Source organism: Epinephelus moara, chromosome 13 (assembly GCF_006386435.1).
Source record: "Epinephelus moara isolate mb chromosome 13, YSFRI_EMoa_1.0, whole genome shotgun sequence".
NCBI lineage: Eukaryota > Metazoa > Chordata > Actinopteri > Perciformes > Serranidae > Epinephelus > Epinephelus moara.
The window spans coordinates 31240489-31264976 of record NC_065518.1 but is presented as its reverse complement, the minus strand read 5'-3'; the positions used below and the strand labels follow the sequence as shown (position 1 = coordinate 31264976).

The following is a 24488-nucleotide window of genomic DNA, read 5'->3' as shown; positions in this document are numbered from 1 at the left end:
CAGGAAGGTGCCTCTTGTTTGCGGCAGTTTAAAAGAGACCCGGTGGCCAGCAGCAGCAGCAGCAGCAGCAGGCACCAAACCAATTGAAAACAAGGGGAGGTGCAAAAGGGGGTGTGATGATTGTTGTGGTTTAACCCGTACTTTGGTTCGTTAACAGATGTGGATGTCCCATAGCTTGACATCCAGCAAATCTTCGTGCCTTCAACAACAAAATATATTGTTTAGGTATGTTGAAATCTAAATGATTGTCAGGGGATCGTCAAGAAAATGCCTTTCCCTCCACCTTTCTGATATTGGCAATGGAGGCGCTGTATCCAGTAATTTTAAAACTAACAATCCTCGAAGCATGCCTGCTTCACAAGGCAATTGACAGGATTTGAAGTTCTCTCTCAAACTCTCTTTTTTCCACACAACTACCTCTGTCACTTTTCATGTTTGGAACACAGCGAATGCCTTTGAGGAGAGACCTTCAAAGTATTTGCTGTTATCTCCATTTGTACTGTTGATGGCGTCTCGCTCTCGTTTCTGATAGCAGTTTTGAAGCCCGGCCTTCATCTGGCCATTTGGAAAAGATGGACACTTTGCCTTAAGACGTGGTCAGATGAGACTTTATGTAAAGTGGTTTGTCACAAACACATCGTGGCTTTCATTGTACCTTATTGGTCATGCACAGGCATTGCAGAAAGAAAGAATTTCAAAACACTGAATGTGAAAAAAACACTGTCCATGAACATAATCTGGGGGTTTTCAGTCTTGCCCAGCATCAGCCTTCTTCTTTCAAACTACTGATGCTGTTGTTTTTCTGGTCAGGACAACACAGTCTCTCGAAATATTTTCCCAAATGCCTCAGATCTGTGTTGAATCTCTCTCATCATGTAGCATTACCGGAACTGCTGTACTGCTCTTTGTGTCCATAACTTCACAGAGGTGCATCCCACACAGCCCTGCTTTTATTCCACTCTTCTCTGCTAGTCTTTTATTCATTCCTTTTCTTCTCTGTCTGTCTCTCTTTCTTTCTGTCTGTCTTTCCTTCCCTCCTGCCCTCTGTAGTTCCATCTCCTCTATCTTGATCCATCCCATTTACTCTCCATATCTGCGCACCTTAATGAAAGAGCAGCAGTCATCTTGTATTTTAATCAAATACATTACACTTTCGCCATGATTCAGTGCCTACAGCTGCAGGCCTTTAGAGAAGATATTAAAACCCATCTGATGGTTGCTAAAGCACGTGTTTCTCTTCACAGTTACTGTCTAATGTATTCATGTAGCTTATCACCATTTCCACTACTTAACCATTTTACCCTGTCTGGTGGCACGTACACTACTATTTCATATTAAAACTTTTTTTTTTTTTTTTGCTTGGGTGCAAGATTTTTCATTAGCTGATGGTGGCTTTTATATTTTAAATGTAAACGGGGCCACACTGCAGTCTAATAGCTGAACATATACAGTAGTTAGTGAAGACTTCTTCTTGTAACAAGTGGTAATTTACTCTATTGATCTGTGTGTTCAGATAATGATGATGTTCCCTGTGTTTTCTCATTACCAGCATGCCACTGATGTTTTCTATTACCGTACCTGACCGCTACTACCAAGTCTGCCCCAGACAGTCAACAATCTCCTTTATGACTTGTTTACGTTCTCCAAGCTATTACCTCTAATGTGGTAGTGTGTTGTGATCATCACTATCTGTTAAGGGAGGACCAGCGCACAGTGCAATTGTCCTTTTCGGCTCCATCGCTCCTGGAAGCTTCTCGGAACAAATTAAAAGCATGCTTAGACTGCTTGGACAAAATGAGGTGTATTAGGGGGGTTATCGGAGTCGCACAGCGGTGACATATGACATGAGACACTTTTGCAAGAGGTGGTACTTCTAAATAATGAACATCGAAAGCCTCAGTATATATTATACACTTTCCCAGGCCAACAGTGTGTTCCTATATGCTGCTGATGGCTGTGATCTCTTCTCGCTCTTATGCATCTATTTATTGGAGCAGTGTTGTAACAGTGTATGTGTGTGAAATGTTGTGTCAGCTGTCAGGCTCGGTACTGACGCTGTTTGCTTGATTTCAGTTTCTATCTAAATCAAGCAGTGTTGGCAGCTCTCCCTGTCTTTCTGATGTGTTTTTGATACACTTGTTGTGATGAGTTGAAGTAGCTGCCAGTACATGTGCACGTACTCGACTGCGGGTACTTCTGAATATGAGAGTATCTGTGTGACGCCCAGGGAAATCCCTCAAAGTCAGGACATTTTTGTTGGTCCTCACTTAAACAAGTCAAAGACCCCCTCCTGTTAAAAATCAAGTTTTTAACCTTGTTAACATGCCCATGTGGTGTGTTTTTAATGCTACCAGTCATATAATGAGCAAAATAAGCAGTCAGTGCCATGGCTGAGCATTTTCACTTTGGAACTGCAGTGTACCAAAGACAGTCTCAATAGCATGAATTCAGACTTCTGGGGTTTGTTGCATCACAAATAGGAATGTCAACAGTTAAGCATTAACTGGTGAACCACTGAGAATATTTTTGACCAATGCACATATTGGTCTATAGCTTAATTTTGCAACTCTTAACTCAGTTTACTGCACTGCGCACCACCCGGATCTTGTGGAAGCTGGTTAGTGTAAGCGGCGCCGCTCATTCGGCCATGAAGGCTAGTAACACTGTCCCCACCCAGCAGCACTGCTGTGGGAACATTGTGGCCTCCCTCCGGTCTCAGAGCAGCCAAGAAACCAGTGGAGACAGTAGGTTTGCAGTGGGCATTTTCACACGTTAACATGGCTGGCTGGCTGGCTGGCTGTCAGCAAAGCCAACAGACAATAAAATAAAAGTCAAGACATTTACATTGCAGAGCATAAAAATTACACCACCTCCTTTTGGATAGCACTCTGAAATACAGTGCTAAAGCTCACTGAGTCATAGGACTGCAGGACTAAAAGGAAAATTCTCTTGTGTTGTGCATCTTTTGTTTTTGAATTTTTTGTTTTTTTTCTTTAAAATTAACCAGTTAGTTACCGATAATGGGATGTCACCCTTCGAAAGCAAAATAATCAAAACGGACATCCCTAATCACAAACCTAAGAAACCAATCCCATAATACCACAGTGAAATGAGGGGTGTCAGAGAAGAAACCAGGTGTAGCTACATATTGGTATTTTGCAGGCTAAGGATATAGCCACATTAAGGGCACAGTCACATGAGCAAAAAGAACACTGGCAGATATTCAGCTCTTATTCAATTCCTTTCAATGCAAGCAGAAGGGTGAACAAGACATTCACTTCCTGGCCAATTCACTGGCCAAGCAAATTCACATAGTGATCTTTGACCGGCGAAAATTGCAGCCTTAACCAATAGCGAAGAAGTAAGAGTGCAGGAAACATTGATAGTTGCCATGTTTAACCAGCCTATGTTTTTTGATACTGGCCATGAAAAATACAAACTGCCCCAGATGAGAAATGCTGCATGGATGAAAGTGAGTTGGGAGAAAGGTATGGAACGTAAAAAAAGGGGGAAATGTACCAATAACATCATACTTTGTGGCACCTAATAGCAAGCAAGCTAACATGAGCTAGCAAGCTAGCATTCCTTGTCCGTCATATTAGGTACTGCAGGCAATGGTTACATGGTGCATTTGCACATGTGTGACAGTAAGCGCTTTGGGGTTGCATTTTTGATGCATGAAAGGCGCTATATAAATAAAGTTTGATTGATTGATTGATTGATTGATTGATAGATAATTTGTTTTTGTTTAAAACATAAAACTATTGCAACGTTTACGCCATTTATCCACACGACTTCTCTATTTTGGAATTCTTAAAATGGAGACCTTTGAAAACCCTGGGGTTGCATTCTAGGCCGGATGAGTGGCACCCATGTTCGCTTCCTGATTGGGTCTTATCAGTCATAAGCTGTCAAGCCAAAACATTTTAGCTAAGCCTACATACCTTTTGATTTCATCCTTCTTGTGTCAGTACTTCTTTCCCATTGCCATGGCTTTCTACCTACCGCTCTAATTCATTACAATAGTTTCTTTCCAATGACTCCCAGAATTTATCCCTGCCACCTTGACTGCCTTATACTCATGTAACTTTCAGTAACAGTTCGACCTTGTCATTTTTCTAGGCGAAGAAATTTCTGGTCTTACTTTTCACCATCTCCATAGTATTTCCTATAACTAAACAGCCAACTGCAGAGTAGACAATCTACTTACTGTTTACATGCACACACCCAGTGTATGTGAATGGTATGCATTTTCTAGTGTGTTAGTATAGGTGGAGATTAATTCTGAAATGGTGCTAGAATATTTGCATGTACAAAGATTGATTTTGTTTTAAAATGCTGCTTTGAATTAAGAATGTATTAGTGTGGATGTGGGCTAAGTTTCAATTTCATTTTAGCTTGTCAGAGCTGATGATCAGGAACAAGGTTTACGTAACATTAGCAACACATTATTAGCTGTTTGATGACATAGCCAAAGGCTCATGTTATCTATTAATGTGTTCAAGCAAAGTTTTGTGTGTTTGATGAGTCGTAAGTGAGCAGGTACACTGGAGCTGCAGACGAGCTAGTGAAGGGTGGGGCTAATTTGCATATTCATAGATCTGTGCATATTAAATGAGGCTAAGGTGTAGAGTTACATCTAAGCCATTTTAAGGCGTGAAAGGATGTTTTTAATGGGGGGAAAACTCCTAAATATGTAATTCTGATGAAAAGAGATGATTTTTTTAGAAGTTTAATCAATGCCTAAAGAGAAGCTTTAATTCTCAGATATTTATGGGCAGTTTTATAAGGTTTTCAGACTCCAAAATAAACTTGTGCATCTCACTGAGATAGAAAACAAACATGCATGTGTGTCATCATGCAGGCATTTATTTATGTCCCTGCCTCCAATCAACCAAAGGCTCATTGAGAGACACATCCTCAGTCAGTGAGATTTTATTTTTGGCCTATATTTGTTTACATCTCGGTAAATCAGCACCATTAAAAGTGAATTATCCAAATTAGCTATTAGCAGCTCCTGTTTGCAGTGTACCCAAGGATGTAGAGACAGCTATCACTGGATTACTTTGATACTGCAGAAAACTTAAAAACATGATGATTCTCAAGCAAGTTCTGAAGTTATTAGCGGTGTCTTATTTCTGTGCTTTGTCTGTGATCTCTAATTAGACATCAGGCATAATGATTTCACAGTCACACTTAATCAAAACCTATTTGTGTCATTTTGAAACATTCTAATATTAATATTGAAAGCCTCTGCTGATGAAACATAATATGAATATAGATTAGATTATATACAGAATGGTTACCAAATTAAAAACCCTGCACACCTGGATAATTAGACCTCTGCATCGGTTATAGTTAGGTGGAGCTATGCTGGGAGTCACCAAACTACATGTATATATAAAAATTATAATGATATCATTTGTCTCACAGTAAGAGGTGCAGCAGAACTAACAAGTGAGCCAGGGAAATGTCACTCAAGCCCAGTTTGTACACCCATGCAGGTCTAATCAGGCAAAATAGATAAAATATACTTATGTGGGTGGACCAGCGCTGTGTAGGGCCTTAAAAGGCAGGGACACACATCATGACAGGCCTTTTATCCACTGAAGACATTTATACATGTCACAGTAGGAGAAGTGCAGGTGTAAATACTAAAATGAAGTATGGCTGGTTTCCAATTAGGTGCTTCAGTTTTATGGTCCTGGTCATTGTTCATGCTGTCACACTGCCATGGCTGACTGGGACAATTGAATAGAACACAACCATTGTTAATGTTTTTATTGTTTTCAACACCTGTGCTTTACCTACAATGGACTATAGGACTAGGGCTATATAATCATAAGGGTGTAAATTGTCCCACCCAAACAAATTAACAAGTGAGATAGGGAGGTGTCAATCACAGCAGTCTGTACACACCAACACAATCCAGAGGAGAGGTCTAAAAGAACTATTAAAATGAAAACATCTTTGTGTGGCCAGGTTGAAGAGAGACAAATGAGATTTCACTGGTTTTGACTTAGGCCGCTTAGTTGCAGAAGAAACAAACTGTGAACGCATTACTGACATATCATCCTTTTTTAAGTTGATAAAGACAACTTTTTAGCAAACAGTTGCTTATTCACACATTCAGCAGTAACTTAGCAATGTTACCCTTCATGTAATTCCTGACCACCTGATGACTGCAAGTCTAGTTTTCACCCTCTTTTATTTCTGACTTTGATCTCTACCAACTTCTCAGTGCGTCAAATATGGCACTTTGGCCAGTGGCCATTTGATACAAACACACAGGGCACCCTTTAGCGTCTTTATAACTATTTTCTGTGTAAAACCCATCTGCAGCAATGTGGCAGTATAATGAGCAAGAAACTCCAAGTACAGCTGGAGGGATGGTGGATGGGTCAAACATACACAGAACTTTCACTCAGGAAGCCGCTGCTCAGGTCCTGTGCGAAACTAAAAGTCAACATTGAGGTTTTTAAGTTTAAGTTTAAGTTTATTTACTTTATTAATCCCCTGAGGGGAAATTCAATGTTTTCACTCTTGCTTGTCAATTACACACAGGTCCGAAAGACACACACATGCACAAACAGGACCTCCACAAAGTGGAGAGATGTCGGAGTGAGGGGGCTGCCCTTGGTGAGGCACTCCGAGCGGTTGGGGGTTCGGTGCCTTGCTCAAGGGCACCTCGGCAGTGCCCAGGAGGTGAACTGGCACCTCTCCAGCCACCAGTCCATGCTCCATATTTTGGTCCGGACGGGGACTCAAAAAGGCGACCCTCCGGTTCCCAACCCAAGTCCCTATGGACTGAGCTACTGCCGCCCCTACATTAACTACATGACATACTTAATGTCACGTGACATATGTATTACATACTTGTTAAGTTACTTACGTAATGTGAATTTAAAATGTTCTTATTTTAACCCAAACCAGGGTCTTTTTTCTGAACCTAACTAATTAGTTTTGCTGCACGGGAAACTTGTTAAGGTAAATGTTTATTTTGCAGAGACACTGTAGCATGTAACAAGCTGAAATTGACACAGAAACATGTTCAAAACTAACGCTAAAAGGGTACTTAGAGGGTCATAGTTTGAACCGTAGGACCACTGACCAAGTTGTGATAAGTTGGGAGTAAGAACATGTTGACTCCTCAGGAAAATATCTCTTTAGCTGCTAAATGCTCCATTTTGTTCACCAGCTAGTCTCTAAGTGTGTGTCTGTTGTTTGCTGCTGAGCAGGTAGTGTGCAGTTGCTTTTGGCAACTGTTAAACAGCTGCCTGCTGCAGCCAAAAATATCATTGTGAGACCAGTGAGAGTGAACAAAACAGCAAAGTTGCAGCTTAACAGTGAGCTGAACTGAGAGTAAAACTTCCTCACCCTTTCTGTGACATTACAAATATATAGTTTCATTTCTAAAAAAGCTGTTATTTCCTGAAATAGCTGCAAACTGTAGTTTTTAATTAAGAAAAAATGCTTTTTGGGGGGACTATTTTCAGCAGTGGATTTATCCACATTTGGTGCTGTAGTGAGTATTATTTATACGCTATAGTGCTGTGTTCTTGGTAATGAAGAAATATATCACCCAGTGCAACCGTGTATCTGACTGATGTGTTTTAAAAGTATTTTTGACAACAACAGAGCTTTAGGGCGCAGTTTGAAAGACCGAAAATCTTCAGTTTCAGTATTCATGTACATCATAGTGTCATGAGTTGAACTACAAAATTATATACTGTTTATGGTAATACTTTAAACAAAAGACTGAAGTGCAAAGAGGCATTTTCTGATGAAGCCATTAGTATAAAAGTGGAGACGGTATAATCAGTATAATAGTATAATGCTGATGCATGAGATGAGTTGGACAGCTGTGAGTGTTTTTGTTGATTGTGGTACAGCCGTGTCTGTCATATACAAGCAATGCACAGTCCTCTGCTTATCTACTCTCATAGAAGGAGCACAAAAGTCAGTGATTTTCATAAACATATTCAGCACTGAGAATAACTACCCGCCTGTAATAATTACTTCACCACTCACACAAGTGTCGAGACTTCGAAGAATAATGAGAAAGCACGCTGGAATATAGAGTCTATGCTTTGTTTGCAACCTTTCCACAGCATTGACTTTGTCTGGTAATTGTTGTAGCAGAAACATCTCAAAAGAAGTAAGCACGTTTTATTCAAGTGTGTCTTCATTTATTCTCAAAGTGTGGCTCCCACCAGCTGGCTAAACGTAGCTAAATGTGATCTCTTTCAACCCCTGCTCAGAAGATTCACAAATTCACAAAATATGAATGATTTTAATGTTTTCATTCTCCTTTCAGAGAGTGCTTTTGTACTCCAGCAGAGTTTTGTTTTTCTTTTCAAAAATTTCCTTTTTAAAAGTTGATCATTTGCATATCTAAAATTGCATCACGTACAGCTTCTTAGTCTTATTCCCCCCCCCCTTGGTATGTGCAGCAGAGTTTCTACTATAATGACCTCTTCTGTTTTGCTGTTGTGAGTACTTCACTCGCTGGGGATTATCGATCCCAGGAGATGAAAGAATTACCAATTAGAAAAGGAGCTGCTTTTTACTGTACATGATCTCTAAGCGGCCGCTCTGTATCTCGTGTTCACTGTGAGACAAACACGATTACTGCCATCGCCTCTGTCACTCCAACCACACCTCACTACCCGCGCCTCCCACCCAGCCTCCAGCCATTTACCCTGACATGAGCAATCAACCTGAACAGCAGATATTGGCTGGAGAAAAAAAAAAAAGTCACCCTGTGCACTGAGTGTAGGCTTTGTGCTGTACGTAACAGTCACATGAAACAGAAGTGTGAGGATAAAGGCAGGAGAGCCTCAGTATTTCAGTTGTTTTTTCTCCTTTGTGGCACAAGAATCCACATACTTTTGTACACTTTTGGTAGTTATTCTGTTTTTTTAATTTCTAGGCCCTTTGAGAGCTATATGTTTTCTGAAATAATGATGATAATAGACAATATATGCCTACAACTTTATGGCAGTAGTTAGGGGAAGCTTCTCTGCTTTGGACCTCACTAATGATCTTGTGTCTGAATGGGAGCAAATTGGAGCAGCAGGTTCAACATCTGGTGGAAAGCCTGAAACCAGAGGAGTGGAGGCTGTTAGAGCTGAAACTGTCCCCTCAAAACAGCATTTGTCAATTGTTCAAATACCCAATACAACCTGTTTACGTTTACTCCACAAAGACCAGAAATAGTTGTCTCTGACGGCTGTGACCTACCAGGAACTAAGATGAAAGTTGTCTCATGTTATCTCCACAAGTTTATTTGGAGTTCAATTCTTGAAGGCATATTCCTTCTCATGTCCAAGTCAACATTTGTATGTAGGCCCCATGTGGTGAGCTTAATAAAAGGGCCCTATATGGGATTGTCCATGGGTTCTATAATAGCCCCATGCCAATTGCCCACATTGGTGGGTTTACCCAAGTGGGCTCCACATGGGTTATGCTATGTCTTCCTGGGTACTAAGTTCCAAACTGGTCCCAAAATGGACATCTTATCTTGGGCCCACTTGAGTAAGACCATCCGTGTTGGCAATAGGCATGAGGCCATTATGGAACCCATGGACAATCCCATATAGGGCCCATTTTTCAGCTCATTTACTACCCGCATGGGACCCACATACAAATGTTAGATGGGCTAAAAGTCTTCTTCAGTTCTGAGTCACTGTCATTTAACCTCTGTTGGAATATTCAGTCCTTGAAAGTGGTTGCACAGGAGCAAATATATACATACATACATATACAGTATACTGTATATTTTGGGCGCATCCTGCTGGAGATGTTTCGGGGACGTCCCACTGGTAGGAGGTCCAAAGTCAGACCCAGAACACGCTGGAGAGATTACATATCTCATCTGGCCTGGGAATGCCTTGGGGTCCCCCAGGAGGAGCTGGAAAGCGTTGTTAGGGAGAGAGACATCTGGGGTGCTTTGCTTGGCCTGCTGCCCCTGTGACCTGGCCCCAGATAAGCAGATGAAAATGGATGGATGGATGTATATTTTTAGTAGCACAGCAAAAACTCAGAGGGCTGAGCTCAAGGTGGATCAACCCTTTATCTAGAAATAATGTTTGTATATGACTAAAATGCATTTATAATTATGTTTTGAAAACATAACCACTGGCAGGATTATGTTCAGAGACATGGTTTCTTTAATGAAACACTACATTTATGTATGGCCCTGGATTTGCAGTGAGGTGAACGGGATGGCAAACAAACAAATTGCAGAAATTGTGACACCAGAATCCCAGGTTCCCATCCAGATTCCAGTCTGTGGTTAGGTTTGAGTAACAAAAGCATTTTGGTTAAGGTTAGAGGAATATTTTGATTTTAGTTAAATGTTAATGAAAAAGGTGGTAATATAAAAAAAATAATGTTTTAGTCAGTATGAGTGGATAATGTATTGCAAGATTGCCTGTTCTGATGGAAAGCAAATGAAATATGTTGTCAGTGAACATTTTGCTGATACGTTCAGTATCAACATTTCTGCGACTCGCCAGGTACATTAATTAGCAACATTTCACCATTATGTTACTAGCAAATATAATTTGCTCAATATTTTGTTTCCCTCAAAACCTGGAAATGCAGCAATAGCTCTGTAAAAAACAACCCTGGCACTATCCTCATTGGGAAAACGGAGATGGTACGCTAAAAATACCCATGTTTGGTGGGTAGAAGCTTCCAGATACACAGCAATAACTTCCTAAAAAACAGCAGATTTTGTTGTTTCTTCATCATGAAGAGTGGTCTGTAGCTTGGCAGACGTCTCGCCTATCAGTGTCACTTGGTCCACCGTCCTCTCCACCAAATGCTGATATGATATGTGAAAAATGTACAAATGTAACATATCTGTGGTTTGCAGAAACATACAATGCCTACATTCTTTTTTAGCGACTGGGCTGGTTGATTATGTAAACACCCAGCAGACACACAGTAACAGTCACTCGTTTAAGTAACTTTTTTGTCCATGCGATGAAAAGTCCAATGTTAACTGTCCTTTTAGCTTAGCTTTTGTTCTCCACCAACTTCTGAGAAAATATTTGTCTCTTAAGCTGCTAAATGCTCCTCTGTGTTCACCAACTAGCCACTAACTTTGGCTGTCTAGTAGTTTACAGTGAGTGAGACCTGAAAACAGCCGCCTGCCAGCCCTCATAGTGAGACCAAACCAAATCAGTAAAGTTGTTGGCTGTAAACCAAAACAATGAGCTGAAAGACACTAAAACGCTCTGTAAAGTGAAGGGAAACTGGAGGATTGATGATGATTCTCTTTGGGTTCATCCACTCTCTTGACTATTGCAGGTTTAAAATCTTAACATATCAATTTTATTCTGGTTTTGGAAGGCACTGACAAACAGGGCACACTACACTTATATGGGTCTCATGTTCGGGTATACACACACATACTTTGAGCTATGTAGTGTAACTCTACGTCTTTGCTTGTTATCTCACAGTTTCCTTCATTACCAGCCTGCTCCACATTCCCATTTCTGATGTTTTAGGTGTGAGTCCTCACACATTTCATCACTTCTACCTTGCCAACAATAGTCCAGGGAGGTCTTGAGGGAGATGAGATTTTTTCTGGCCTTTCAGGGGTCTCACCTCACCCCCATCGTCTCGCCAGGAAATCTAAAAGACTTCCCTTCACTCACTCTCTACCTTTTTTCCTCTTTGGACACTAAATCCAGAGCACCTCTCTGCTCCTGCTCCCCGTACTTATCTCCTCTTTGCATCGCTCGCTCTTCTTCTCTCTTTCTCCTTTCAAATCATTGATTTTTCAGAGCTCCTATAAAATATTTACAATGTGTGGGCAGACTTCTTTCTCTGGGAATTTAGAGGAGGGGGTGTAGAGAGGGGGTTGGGGGGGGTGATCATTTTGAAAGCGAGTGGTAAAAGGAATGAAGGAGCGGGAGAGGAGGGAAAGCAAAGGGAGTGGAAAGAGGAGAGGAGAGAAAGAGGCAGATAAGAGCGATGGAAGTCCACTCAAAGTTGTGGCATGAATATCAATGCTTCCCTTTGAAAGAACTCCCCATTATAAATAAATAAACAGAGCTACCGTTAAAGATCGTTATATAAGGCTTTTGTAATTCTGTGTTTCCCCTAAAAACTCACAGTGTATCGATTAGAAGCTGATTCTGATGATTTTAAACATCTTTACCTGTCCTCTCTCTTCACTTGCAGCTCCACTTTCTCCTTTGTCTGCTGGAGTGTTGTTGCAGTTTTACAATATCGCCTCTCCCTCCTGCTCAGATTGCTGCCTAATTAAATAAAGCCCTCAGGACTGTTCCCGCGTAAGCTGTGTTGATGATACAGACTTCAACAAAAAACTTGAATTTCTAAGCTGTCAAGAATGCGAGACAACAGCATCTCCTTATCATTGAAACCAAAGCTCATAAAAAAACTTCAAGAGAACCTGATTTTCCTCACTTGTTTTTTTTTTTTTGTTTTTTTTTTTAAGCTCTTACTAAACAAATGATTCACTGCTCTGTCAAGTCAAGCAGAAGATACAGAGCGACTAGAGAGAATATACCAATAGCCTTCAGTAATAATTGTTCCACAACTTCAGGTTTTAAAAGACTTCACAACATAGTAGACATCCTTTCATGTAGTCTGGGGTAAGTTTTTTGGCGAGTTTTCTTGCATAATTTTGGCAGATCTTTCCTCGACTTTCATTTTTGTGTGGAAATAAACCTGCAGTAAAGGAGTGTTTGGGAATAAACACACATTATTTTACACATTTCCCACCTGGATATATTATTTGAGCAATGAGTCCATGCAAAATTATGTTTATATACTGTTAATTTACCTGTAGAAAGAATCAATTTGAATCAACATGATAAGGAAAGTGTTTTAAAGAATGTGTCAAAACTGCATAATGTTCATACCGAATGTATCAGCAAAACCTTTTGACTGATAAAGTGTTTCATTTGTTTTCCTCCTTGCAGCTAAATCATACCTTCACCTTTTAAGGTTATGTTGAAGCTGCATTTCTGTTACTCCTCTGTGGTATAAGAACTTTGTGGACTGGAATCATCGAATCAGTCGAGTACTGTATGTGTTTAAAGGTCCAGTGTGTAGTATTTAGGGGGATACATTGGCAGATATGGAATATAATATATATATATATATATATATATATATATATACATAAGGAGCAGGCTACAGAGTCCACCATTTTGTAAGACTGGATAAACCAAACATCGGCTCTAGAAGCAGGAGCATTTTTTGCGTCTTTTGCTGATTGTTTTTCATTTTTCAATCAGTTAATTTTAATTAATCAAATTATTTTTTCTAAGGATCTACCTGCTACTAGATGCAGCAAATCATCCTTTCATTTTATAGTTATAGTTGATGTATGTATGAGAAAGTTGCCACGATATGAACAGAGGTTACCTATGCTTCAAAACCAGCTACAACTCAGCCCTGAGCAAGTGTGACAGTTCTCTATTGACCAATCAATGGACTGCAGTGTTTCTCACTCCACCTTGTAGTACCAGTGTGTGCTAGGTACCCCAAGAGAGGGTGACGAGAAATGAGGACAGTTATATTGGTACCATCCACAACTTTTCACTGTAGAAACAGAAAAATTACCATTCTAATGTGTACCGAACTGAACTGAAGTGAACTAATCTGGGGTGCTTGGAGGAAACGAGGCTGTACACACTGCACCTTCAAAGTAATTTTTTGGAGAAAGAGTCGGATCTCATCAGGGCTAGGCTGGTACAAAAAAATCAGCTCTGGCATTTTGGTCCAGACCGGCCTACAACTATCAATCACACAAATGTAAGCCACCCGGACCTGTACACTCTGACATTTCTTCTCCACTCTTTCTGCTGTAACTTGTGTCACTCAGTGCTGACCATCAGACCCCCCTGCGCACACACACACACGCACACACACACAGACCTGCACTTATTTTGACAGGCTGTCATGCTAGGAAGACTAGGCACATTCACACATATGAACTTTTTTGTCGAGCCTGACGTAGGCTTACATGACAGGCTTATGACAATATGACCTGGCGATGACAATTACCATAGCCAAAGCAACTCACTCTTGCATACATATGCACACAAGCTGACAAAAGAGAGAGAGAGAAGCTGTACCATAATAGCCACTGAGATTACTCTGAGCAGCAAGTCGCTAGAAGGGTCTTAAAAGTCTGGGGCTTTTCAAAGAACATTTGGGGTTGCAGGCTTGGAGGCCCAGACCTAATCCCTCCACTGATCTGCATAAAGGGCCTGTATTTTTTTGGCCTGCGATTTCTCAGCGCCTCCTTGCATTTTGTCTCATCTATTTCGGTACTCTTTTTTTGCAAATAAAGCATCAAAGGGGGAGGGGCTTAAAGATTTGATTGGGCCAGCCCAGTGTCAATTAAGAAAATAAACCAGTGGGAAAATGCCCGGTCTGCCAGATGGCCAGTCTCATCCATATGCTACACCCCAGTAATAGCTTGAAATAAAATAAAAAACTGTATGTGTTCAGAAGGCAGTCACCCTTTGGTGGAGTGATACATAGAATAATTTCTGGTTTCTTTTCTGGTTGTAAAAATTGTGCTGCATTTGTGTGCTTGTGAGAAAAACCAGTAGCTTATGGTGTCTGATGTTGGCAGCAAACTTAAATGAAGATACTGCCATGTTACTGACATCACTGAACCAGTTTCTTAACTTCATGACTGTTCTCTTCTTGTGCCACTGTTACACATCTCTAACTTCTGGAGCTCTTTGTGACACCATTTAAATAAACACACAGGGCTCAATAAGTTTGCATGATTTACTGTGAATGAGTTTCCTGTCGCATGACCTCATGTTAACTCCTCTTGGAAAATTCTTTCCTTGATCTGTAAGGCTTTATTTTGAAGTCCACTCTGAGATTTTCTGGCTTGAATATGTACTGTATGCTTCTCCTTGGAAATATGTTTGCTCTTGTGTAATCAACTGAGCTCCATCTGTTCTTCTCCAGGTGGGAGGGACGATGTACAACACGGGCCGCCACGTCTCTCTGCGACTGGACAAGGAGCATCTGGTTAACATCTCTGGAGGGCCAATGACGTACAGCCATCGTCTGGAGGAGATTCGGCTACACTTCGGCAGCGAGGACGGCCAGGGCTCCGAACACCTGCTGAACGGACAGGCCTTCTCTGGAGAGGTGTGTGCACTTTGTGTGATGACAGTATAATTTGCCAAGAGAACTGAAAAAACGACATTATTGTCACTATATAAAAAGCTGTTGGGTCCTTTATAGAGTGAGCAGACACTGTGGTATTAAATTAAACTTTCTTCCAGACAGCCTTTTAACCATTGACAAGTAACAGGAGAATTACAAGAATTATATTATTACTATTATTTATTATTATTATTGTTATTACTAGTCCATACCCGAGGATGTGTTATGTATAGAGGAATAAGAAATCAAAAACAGTATATTGGAGGAGATGCAAAATCAGAGCACTGTAAATGCACTGTGTAATAAATATTAATGTAAGACAAACAATGCTCACTGTATTTAGAAACATGCTTTATGGCAAAATACATGGAGCATAGTTTTGGCTGACAGCACGGAGTAGAAACATGCTTTATGGCAAAATACATGGAGCATAGTTTTGGCTGACAGCACGGAGGCATGCGCGTGCGCGGGGCCGTGCGCGGGCACACAGGTACACACATACAGGTGCTCACAGTACCTGTATGTGCTAATGGTGCTCACAGTATAATATAAACAGTAGAAATGTGGGAAAAATGCAAAAACGGCATCGTGGCTGTCTGCACATGACCAAGATGAAAGCCTATGTGCAAGTTCAGAGAAGAAGGTCAAAGCAGTGAGGAGGAAAATGGATGATGACGGACGGACAGAGGGAGGGACAGAGGTTTCTCCATTTAATAGTAGGATATGAGTATTCAACCAGAAAACCACATGACCCTCATCATAAGCAGGCTTATCCATATATTCAACCTAAATCAACATCAATATGAATACTAAGATGAATAAAGTGGCAACACAACACAATAGAAAACATAAAAGGTATATAACAGCATGTAGAAAAATTGGAACATCTACGCACAATGACAAGAACCAACGAAGTCATTCATCCTTGTACTTATGACAGCATTAAATCAGGCAGAGACCAATTCAATCTCTGATATGCAGTATCTAACATGTGCAAGCAATTGCCAGATGCATTCATGTACAACAGATCACCATCACCAGCAACCAGTCTTTTTCTGGCCTCAAAGGAGAAAAACGACTAGTTTTTAAAGGAGATTATCAACCTGAGGTTTAAAAGCAAGAGAGCCATCAAGCCAAACACCGAGATATTTGTAACAAGTGACAACCTTTTACTCCTTTCCCCGAGCAGTAATAACATCAGGAGCGTTCACAGGCTTCTTCCAAGCATTTGAGAAATGCATTACCTTAGTTTTATCAGCGTTTAAAAGCAGCTTTAGTTGTGAAAGCTGAATCTGGATAATGGTAAAGACAGCCTGCAGTTTGGCCACAGCCTCTGTGATGGATGAGCTGGGACAATATATCAATGTGTCATCAGCATAAAAATGAAAATTGGCACCAACCATGTTTGGACCAAGACTACTACGATAAACTTATTTACTCAACTTTAAATAACTTTGTAAGTCATTTGATTATTTACCTGGAAAGCTGTCAACAGCTCCTCCTGAATACTTTTTTATGCTTTAACAGTGAGGAAAAGGCTGGTGTTTGCATGGTAATAATGTTTATTACATATAGCTCACTACACAAATAACCAGGTTTGCAGACTAGCAAGACAGAATTACCAGTAACATGATGTCACAGCAGCCTACTGCTCTTATCATTTGTTTTCCTTCATTGTATGACTGAATGTTCAGGTGAAAAAGCCAACATATACCAGGTTAACAAAAGCCTTTTTGACGACTTTAATCACATTCCAGTGTCTGTTTTCTAAGTATCATATGATTTTGCACCTCACAATGTACGTCTAATGCTAACATTTAGTACCAAAACTAGAAATGGTATGCCCTTTATGTAGCAAGGTGAGGCATGTTCAGCTGTGTGAGGCCACAGTTTGTGTCCCAACCGTGACAACCATAACTCCAATCGCTCCCTTCAACTTGGTCTCACTTTGAACTCACTAAAAATCGGCACTTGGTTAGTGACTACCAGCATCAGACACCGGCAAAAAAAGCCATCCTTTCACATTGGCATGATACAGGGCTGGTCAGCGTTATTGTTTAACAATGAAAGTTAATGCACTGGAAGTCCTAGTAGGGCAGGCAGGTGGGAGGGGTGCTTGATGGATCAAACAACCACAGACTTTTACCCAAGAGGCCAGTGTTTGCTTCCTGTAAGATTTAAAAAAAAAATTCCTTCAACAACAAACGCACGTGGTTAGTTTTGCCAACACAATGCATATGGTGCAATTTAGAAAAAAGAACAGAGTTTGGCTTTACAATCTTACAGAAAGAGAACACCAGCCTCCTAGGTGAAAGTCAGTGGTTGTTGGACCCATCCACCACCCCTCCCACAAACCCTACTCTGACTTCCACCATCTCAAGTTTGTTGTCCCGCTGCGTTTCCCCCCCGACACCACTGGGAGCTGTTACACAATAACGGCAACCAGGCACGTATCATTTTGATGTAAAAGAATGGCTTTTTTCATCAGTATCTGACAGCAGAAGTCACTGACCAAGCGCCAGTTTTCAACGACTTTAATGTGAGACTGGGTTGTCCGAACCAAAGGTTGAAGGGGACTGATTGTGGACTGACATGTAGGTATGGTGGTTGAGTCATGTAGGTGTTGGTCAGGTCAGGTAGCTTCTCCAGCAGCAGCTTTACCTACTCTGGAAATCCACCGAAATCAAGATCCGTTATGCAAGCTTTCGTAAGAATCAGTTTCTAAACAAAATCAGTTTTTATAAATGTGTGTGCGAATTTTTGGGACGAAATTCTGTGCTTGGTTTGAAACAGCTTAAAGTTGCAGGATTTACCAAAAGAACAGTAGGTAAATGGGCCTGTACCAACAACTAGAGGAGGTGAAAAATTACATAGGTTTTTCATAATCACAGGCCAGCGCATGTAATAATAAAATCATCCTCCACAGAGAAAGATGTCTGAATACGGCTCCAGTCCACCTGAAAGCAGAATTTAACAACGTGAACAGGGCAGGTTTAAGTGTTTGTTGAAATAGCATCTTTAGATTTTCAAGACCATAGCATACACTGGCCCGTGATGGGTGAAAACCTTGAATCTCCATTTCGAGTACATGATTTCAGTGTCTCCTTTATGCATTTTGTTAGTTAATTTGGTGGAAGAAAATGTTTTCACTCACCTAAAGGAGCCAGATTCCCGCCCTAGTCTGCAGAGAACCATGTGACGTTCTAAATGAGTTTTCACATGGAGGCAGCGATTTGCATCAGTGCTTTCAGCAGGAACAAACTTGTCTCAGAGATGACAGTTAAGCATTTAACTCTCTCGCACGCACATATTCTCCGACCCTGCACACACTTGCGCATTAACACACACTGTCGCACTCTGCCATTTTAAACATTTTGACGAGTGAAACAATTAGCTTCCCTGGCTTTGATTGTTCAACAAAATCATGAGTCACTCACGCTGCTGCATTCCGCCACCACCATTATATGAATAACCAATTTGTGTGGCAACAAAATAATTGCAGTCTTGACAGGCAAATTTATTATAATTAATGATAATCATTTATCCTCCCTCTGAGTCTGAGAGCTGATATTCAAATCATAATAAAACAAGTGTTTACTGTGTCCTTCGGGCTGGAGAGAGCTGCAACCCAAGCCTGAAAGGACATCTCGTGCACACACACACACACACACACGCACACATGCACACATTAAAGTATATTGAAGCTCCCTCCAGGGCTTCATGTTTTACTTCACCCCTGCCTTTACTGATTTGCCCTTTGTGGTTAATACGGTGTTGGAGGAGTTCTTCAGAGCCAAGCAGAGAAGCTCTAAAGAGATTTGCTGCTGATATCCAAGATGTGATGTCATACTATTGCTACATTGCACACAGCATCCCTCAGGCAGGCATCAGAGGGGAAAAGGTTTCACAAGTAATTTCCACCGGAGATAGGGGCGGGACATGCCTTTAAAATACTCACCATGTGTATGTCTTTAATTGTGCAATGTAAACTGCCAGAAGGTTTCTAAAATCCTGGACATGACATCAGTGTTCATATGGCTACATTTTTAAAGTTGCTGTATTTGGAACTTATGATAAAAGAGACTTATGTTGTCTTTAGATTCCTTGTATTTTTCAACCAATACACCAATACTGTGCATTTGTTTTTTCCAAAATAAAGAGCGTAGACAACTGTGCCTGTCTATAAAGAACCAAACAACAAAGATTCTGGTAGAATTTTGATTATTATAGCTGCAAGAGAGCAAATCATGCTTTCAACCATGACGGTAATCTCATAATTGTGCATTCATATTGCAGACAATGATTTTTTTTTTCTGTCAGAACTGTCTTTGGTATTCTGAATGGCTAATATACAACATTAGGCAATTTCTTTTATGTAGAAATCCTAAATAGATTCAGTATCATGGCCTATAGGCAGGCAATTACAATCAGACACACAGGAGAGAGAAACACCTACTGTATGAATGTATTTAATCATGTCATGAATTGTACATAAGGCAAAATATCTCTCCCTATCTCTCTCTTTCTCACACACACACTGGGCTCTAGTTTCGCAGACCGGGCAAGGCGGGGGCGCAGCGCACCTGCGCTTCGCCAACTGGGTGTGGCCAGGCGGATTTTGCAAGTTTGGCACACCGTGCGCGCTGGCGCAGCTACTCCTCTTTCCCACCTCCGTCCCTCCTACCTGCGCAAGTCGGAAAGAGGGAGGAGAGAAGGCGTGGAGTGGGTTTTACACACATCACACCAATCAAATGAGCCCCTCTCCTCGCCCTTAAATGCGCCGCGCGAAGGCGTAATGAGAGTTTACTCAATTCGCCATGGCAGAAGAGAGCAGCAGCGTCAGACGGCCAAACTTCTCCCAGGAGGAAACTGATGTTTTGGTCCGGGAGGTCCAAGCTCGCAGTGTCCGAATATACGGAACTGCGAGCAGACCTCCACGGGCTGATGATGCAAAGGTAGCCTGGGAGGAGGTCACCACAATTGTAAATCAATGTTGCGTTTCTCTCGTGCGCGCGCGCTCTCTCTTTCTCTCTCGCAGTCTCACTCTGTTTCTTTTCTTTTGACTTTTCTAAGATGACAGATGCTGAATATATACTCCCTATCTGATGCTGTGGCTGTTTGTGGTTGGCTGAGAGGGATGTGAACTCATTAGTTTGCAGCTGTGTTAATCAAATCAGGTTGGGTTTCCATTACGCGTGCCAAACGTGCCAAACGGTGCCAATCCCCTTTGATCTGACATCAGATGTGACGGGACAGTCGATATAGAGATACATTTATGTGCTGATTGCAGATAGTTGCATTGAATAGTGGTTTTTGTGGGTATTTATTGCATCGTTAATGTGCCTGATATTCTGGAAACCTGCCTGTGAGGTTTTGGTGACGTGTGCGCACTGTCCGCCGGTCAGCCAAACTTTGGCTTACATCGGCTGCGCTCTGCCTGCGCTGACAGTAGACGTGGTTTCAGCTGGCGAGCTTTTAGCGCACCTTTGGCGAAGCCTTTTGGCACGAAACTGTCACTGCGCCAAGCTGGATCCGTTGACACCTCCCCCTGCTGCGCCGCCACACCCATCTCAGCGCACCTCGGTCTGCCAAACTACCAAACTGAGCGTGCCTCGGGTTGCGCTGCTCGAAACTAGCTTCGCCACCCTGCGCTGCGCCGGGAAACTAGAGCCCACTAACTCACCAGCAAATTCTCACATTACTCACATTCAGTTTGGAAAGACTCATTCTGAGAGAAGAGTATTTATTCACACGTGAATAAGTATGAGATATACAAAAAGTCTTTGGCGATTAGACCGTATTGTGTTGCCATATATTCCAGGAGGGTGGTAAAGACATAGTAGATAAGGGAACCCTCCTGTGGAGCCTAGATGCTGGTGGTGGTGATGAGATGAAGAGGGCGCGACGATTCTGCCTAAAACAGTGCCCTAGGGCAGATACCGATACCGACGTTTAAAATAACAATTTTGCCAATAGCCGATACCAATGTTTTTATATCATTGTTTCTTTTGTTTTTTATTGTTATTTATCCTTTTTTGAAAAAATAACCTTTAACCTTTAACATAACCTTCTTTCATATGAAAAACATCTTTAAAAAATGAGCAAAAAGCCTTTTTACTCTACATGATACATCATAATTCCTTCTATAATATCTACTAGTCCATACCCATTGGTAGCTTTGTCACCTTCTACCTATGCCAATCCTCAATGCATATATGTGCAGTTTCACATAGATTGACCACGTCAGTGAGTAGAAAAACGTGGGACAGACAGAATGACTGACTGAGAAGAATGACACAGACAGTTTCTGTGGTTATGTACAGCATACCATACCATGACTTAGTCATACTAAAAATTTGAAAAAAAAAACAAACATTCGGCCACAGGGGGAGCCACAGAGATCGGTTGCATTTTAGCCATTTTTAAGCATTTTTCTGTTCTCCAGTCACCTTGAAGCATCCTGTTCTACATATCTACCAAGTTTAGTAAAAATCGATATGGTGGTTAGGCCTAGATAAGAAATTAGCTCTCTAGCGCCCCCATTTTGTTTGATCGGGTCAATAATGGAGGGGTCCCCTCAGATTATGTGTGGTCATATGCCTACAAAGTTGCGTGGTGATCTGTGAAACCCTTGAGATGTTATACACCTTTATGTGATGAGCCACGCCCTCCGCAATATTCATTGCCTTATAGAAGCTCAGTTTTAGTAAGTTTTCCAACTTTTACCAAGAGGGAACTTTAGATATTGGTCCCTAGATTATGTTCACCGAGTTTCATGCAGATCGGTCACACTTCCTAGGAAGAGATCAATTTTAAGTGTTTTTCAAAAAATTCAAAATGGCGGAAAATCTATATAACTGAAAGTTATGGGTTCTTGGGGCAAATTTGTTCCTCATGAGGAGAGGCATCTCTGTGCAAAGTTTCATGTGTCTACGACATACGGGGCATGAGATATGCCCATTCAAATTGCTATAGCGCCCCCCTTTGGCCAATTGATGTAATATTGCTTCATTTGCATCCTCCCATGACCCTCTACCACTGTGCCAAATTTCACATGGATTGACCAAGTCAGTGAGGAGAAAAACGTGGAACAGACACACAGACAGACACACCCACAGACAGAGTTTTCATCATTATATAGTAAGATAGGATTATATAGTGCTGTGAAAACATCAACAAATTTCTCCTTCACACAGCTGGACTTATTCCAGTTTCTCACCAAAAGCTACATTTTACAAGATTACACTGAACACATCATGAGAACATTATAATATACAGTACCTTCACACTTCATACACACTACATACACTTGGCAATGTAAATCAATGCAACCTCTCTGAGCTGTTTGTTGCAGCCACCAGCTAGATATCGTTACAATAACTAGCTCTCCTGCTGATTTCATCACAGGTTTTTTTTTTTTCTTGATTTTTTTTTTTTTGTTTTGTTTTGTTTTTCTCTCCACATACACCCTCTCAGAGTGTAGTGTTAGTTGAGTGGGCACCAGATAGCCCTTGTGATTTTGAGATGAAAATGATACAGCATCTCTCAGGGTGATGTGACGTCAGAAAACTCGCCCATCTCCCCCAGAGAGCAGGTAAAGTGTAACGAGCTGGGGAGGGCGGCCAGGGCGGCAGGAACCCAGAATAAAAGGCCTCTCCGTTATTTAGTAGGCTTTACTATGTAGTTACATTGTTGTGGTCTTATGCAATTTTGATTTTTTTGCCCTGGGCCAGCACTGGCCTAAAGTGACAGGTGACAGGAGCAGAGAGGAGAACAGATTAAAGTTTGGCAGCAGCAACATGAATGGCTGAAGGAGATCGTGGCAAAGTTTGATTGGCTAACCACGAGAGGGAACGCCCATAATTAGCTGATTGGAGGAAGCTGACAGAGAATTGTGAATGGATATAGCATTAAAAAAGTCTTCCCAATTGAACTTACACTGAGCTTTATTTAACATTGCAAATATCCTGTTTCATGGAAAAAAATATTTGTATTTTTTTTTAAGTCAGGAATAAATTAACATATGGCTGTAACGTGTGCTGTCCTATTGTGTGTCGTTACAAAGGGACCAGCTTTAAATCATGGTTAGAGTTCTGAAGTTGGGTGGGACAGATCTCGAGGGTTTAACGTGAAAGAGCGTCAGCTTCCAGCGGAACGAATATGTAAACAACACAATAAAAAATGCAAATAAAAATTGTAGGATTCTCCTAAAAGTTATCCTTTTTTTAAAAAAGGAATCTGTCACTATCAATTATATCCATAAAAAATAAATTTTACTTTCATTAACAATGAGCTAAAAACAGTGCACAACTTAATTTTAAGTTTAAAAAAAAAAAAAATTTACTGTGCAACTGTGTTTAATTTAAGATATAAAGTGATATAAAGATATCACTTTGTCTTCAAATTAATTTCCCATTAATTGACTAATAATTAATTAATTTATTAGGGTCAATGCACATTAATTAACATCTCTGTAAGTGTGCCAGTGTTACCCAAAAGGCTAAAATCAGTTGTAAAACAGGAAGAGGCAGGATCATTTGCAAACAGAGACAAATGTGACGTGGACTTTTTGAAAATAAAAAGTCGACTTTGCATTCAGTTACAATGTCAAGGCCGCATTATGCTTGAGAATTTCCTATTCTGTGGAGCCTTTGGTTTTTCATTTTTATTTTGGCACTAGTAATTAATTTCTGACTTGAAAATGAAAATCATTTTAATTTCATCAGACAGTGTGGGCACACAAATTGATAATTAAATTTGAATTTGATTCAAAATGATTTCATTTGAATATTGGCACTTACAGACTTCATCATTATTGAGAAATGAATTGATTTTGGATTTGCAGTCTTTATATCTTTACATGCCATCTTTTTATTGGTGTTTATTTATTTATTATCTTTAGTTTGTCGTGTCTCATGTCTCTCATTAACATAAAATGTCATTTTCAGGGTGAGTGTTAGTAAGGTAATGACACAACACACATTGTTTGTTTTTTCACCTATGGAAAGCACAATTATCAATTTTATTTTAATTGTGCTTTGTTAGTGTTGCTTATCAAAACAAGTCTACATACTTGATTGCTGACATGTGGTCCAGATTCTGTATCTGTTAATATGAGGTAGTAGGTGTTATATTCAGAATAACTGGCAGCGCTGCTCAGATGGACTGATAGCCGTAGCTAAAGCTGCCGAACCGCAGGGAAAACAAGGCCAGGAAAGGTTGCTAATAGATGTGTGTGTGTGTGTGTGGGGGGGGGGGGGGGGGGGGGGGGGTAACACCCCATTCCCCTTTGCCATGTTCTCCTC

At 40.9% G+C, this 24488-nt stretch overlaps 1 protein-coding gene across 2 annotated transcripts in view; it reads left to right on the top strand.

The window, feature by feature from the left end:
• Positions 1-24488, top strand: part of ca10a (carbonic anhydrase Xa) — a 359571-nt gene that overhangs the window by 293375 nt on the left and 41708 nt on the right. For both annotated transcript variants that reach the window (XM_050059175.1, XM_050059174.1), the window contains exon 5: positions 14980-15165. In XM_050059175.1, the coding sequence (XP_049915132.1) occupies positions 14980-15165 (186 nt within the window). The remainder of the gene's footprint in view (positions 1-14979; positions 15166-24488) is intronic.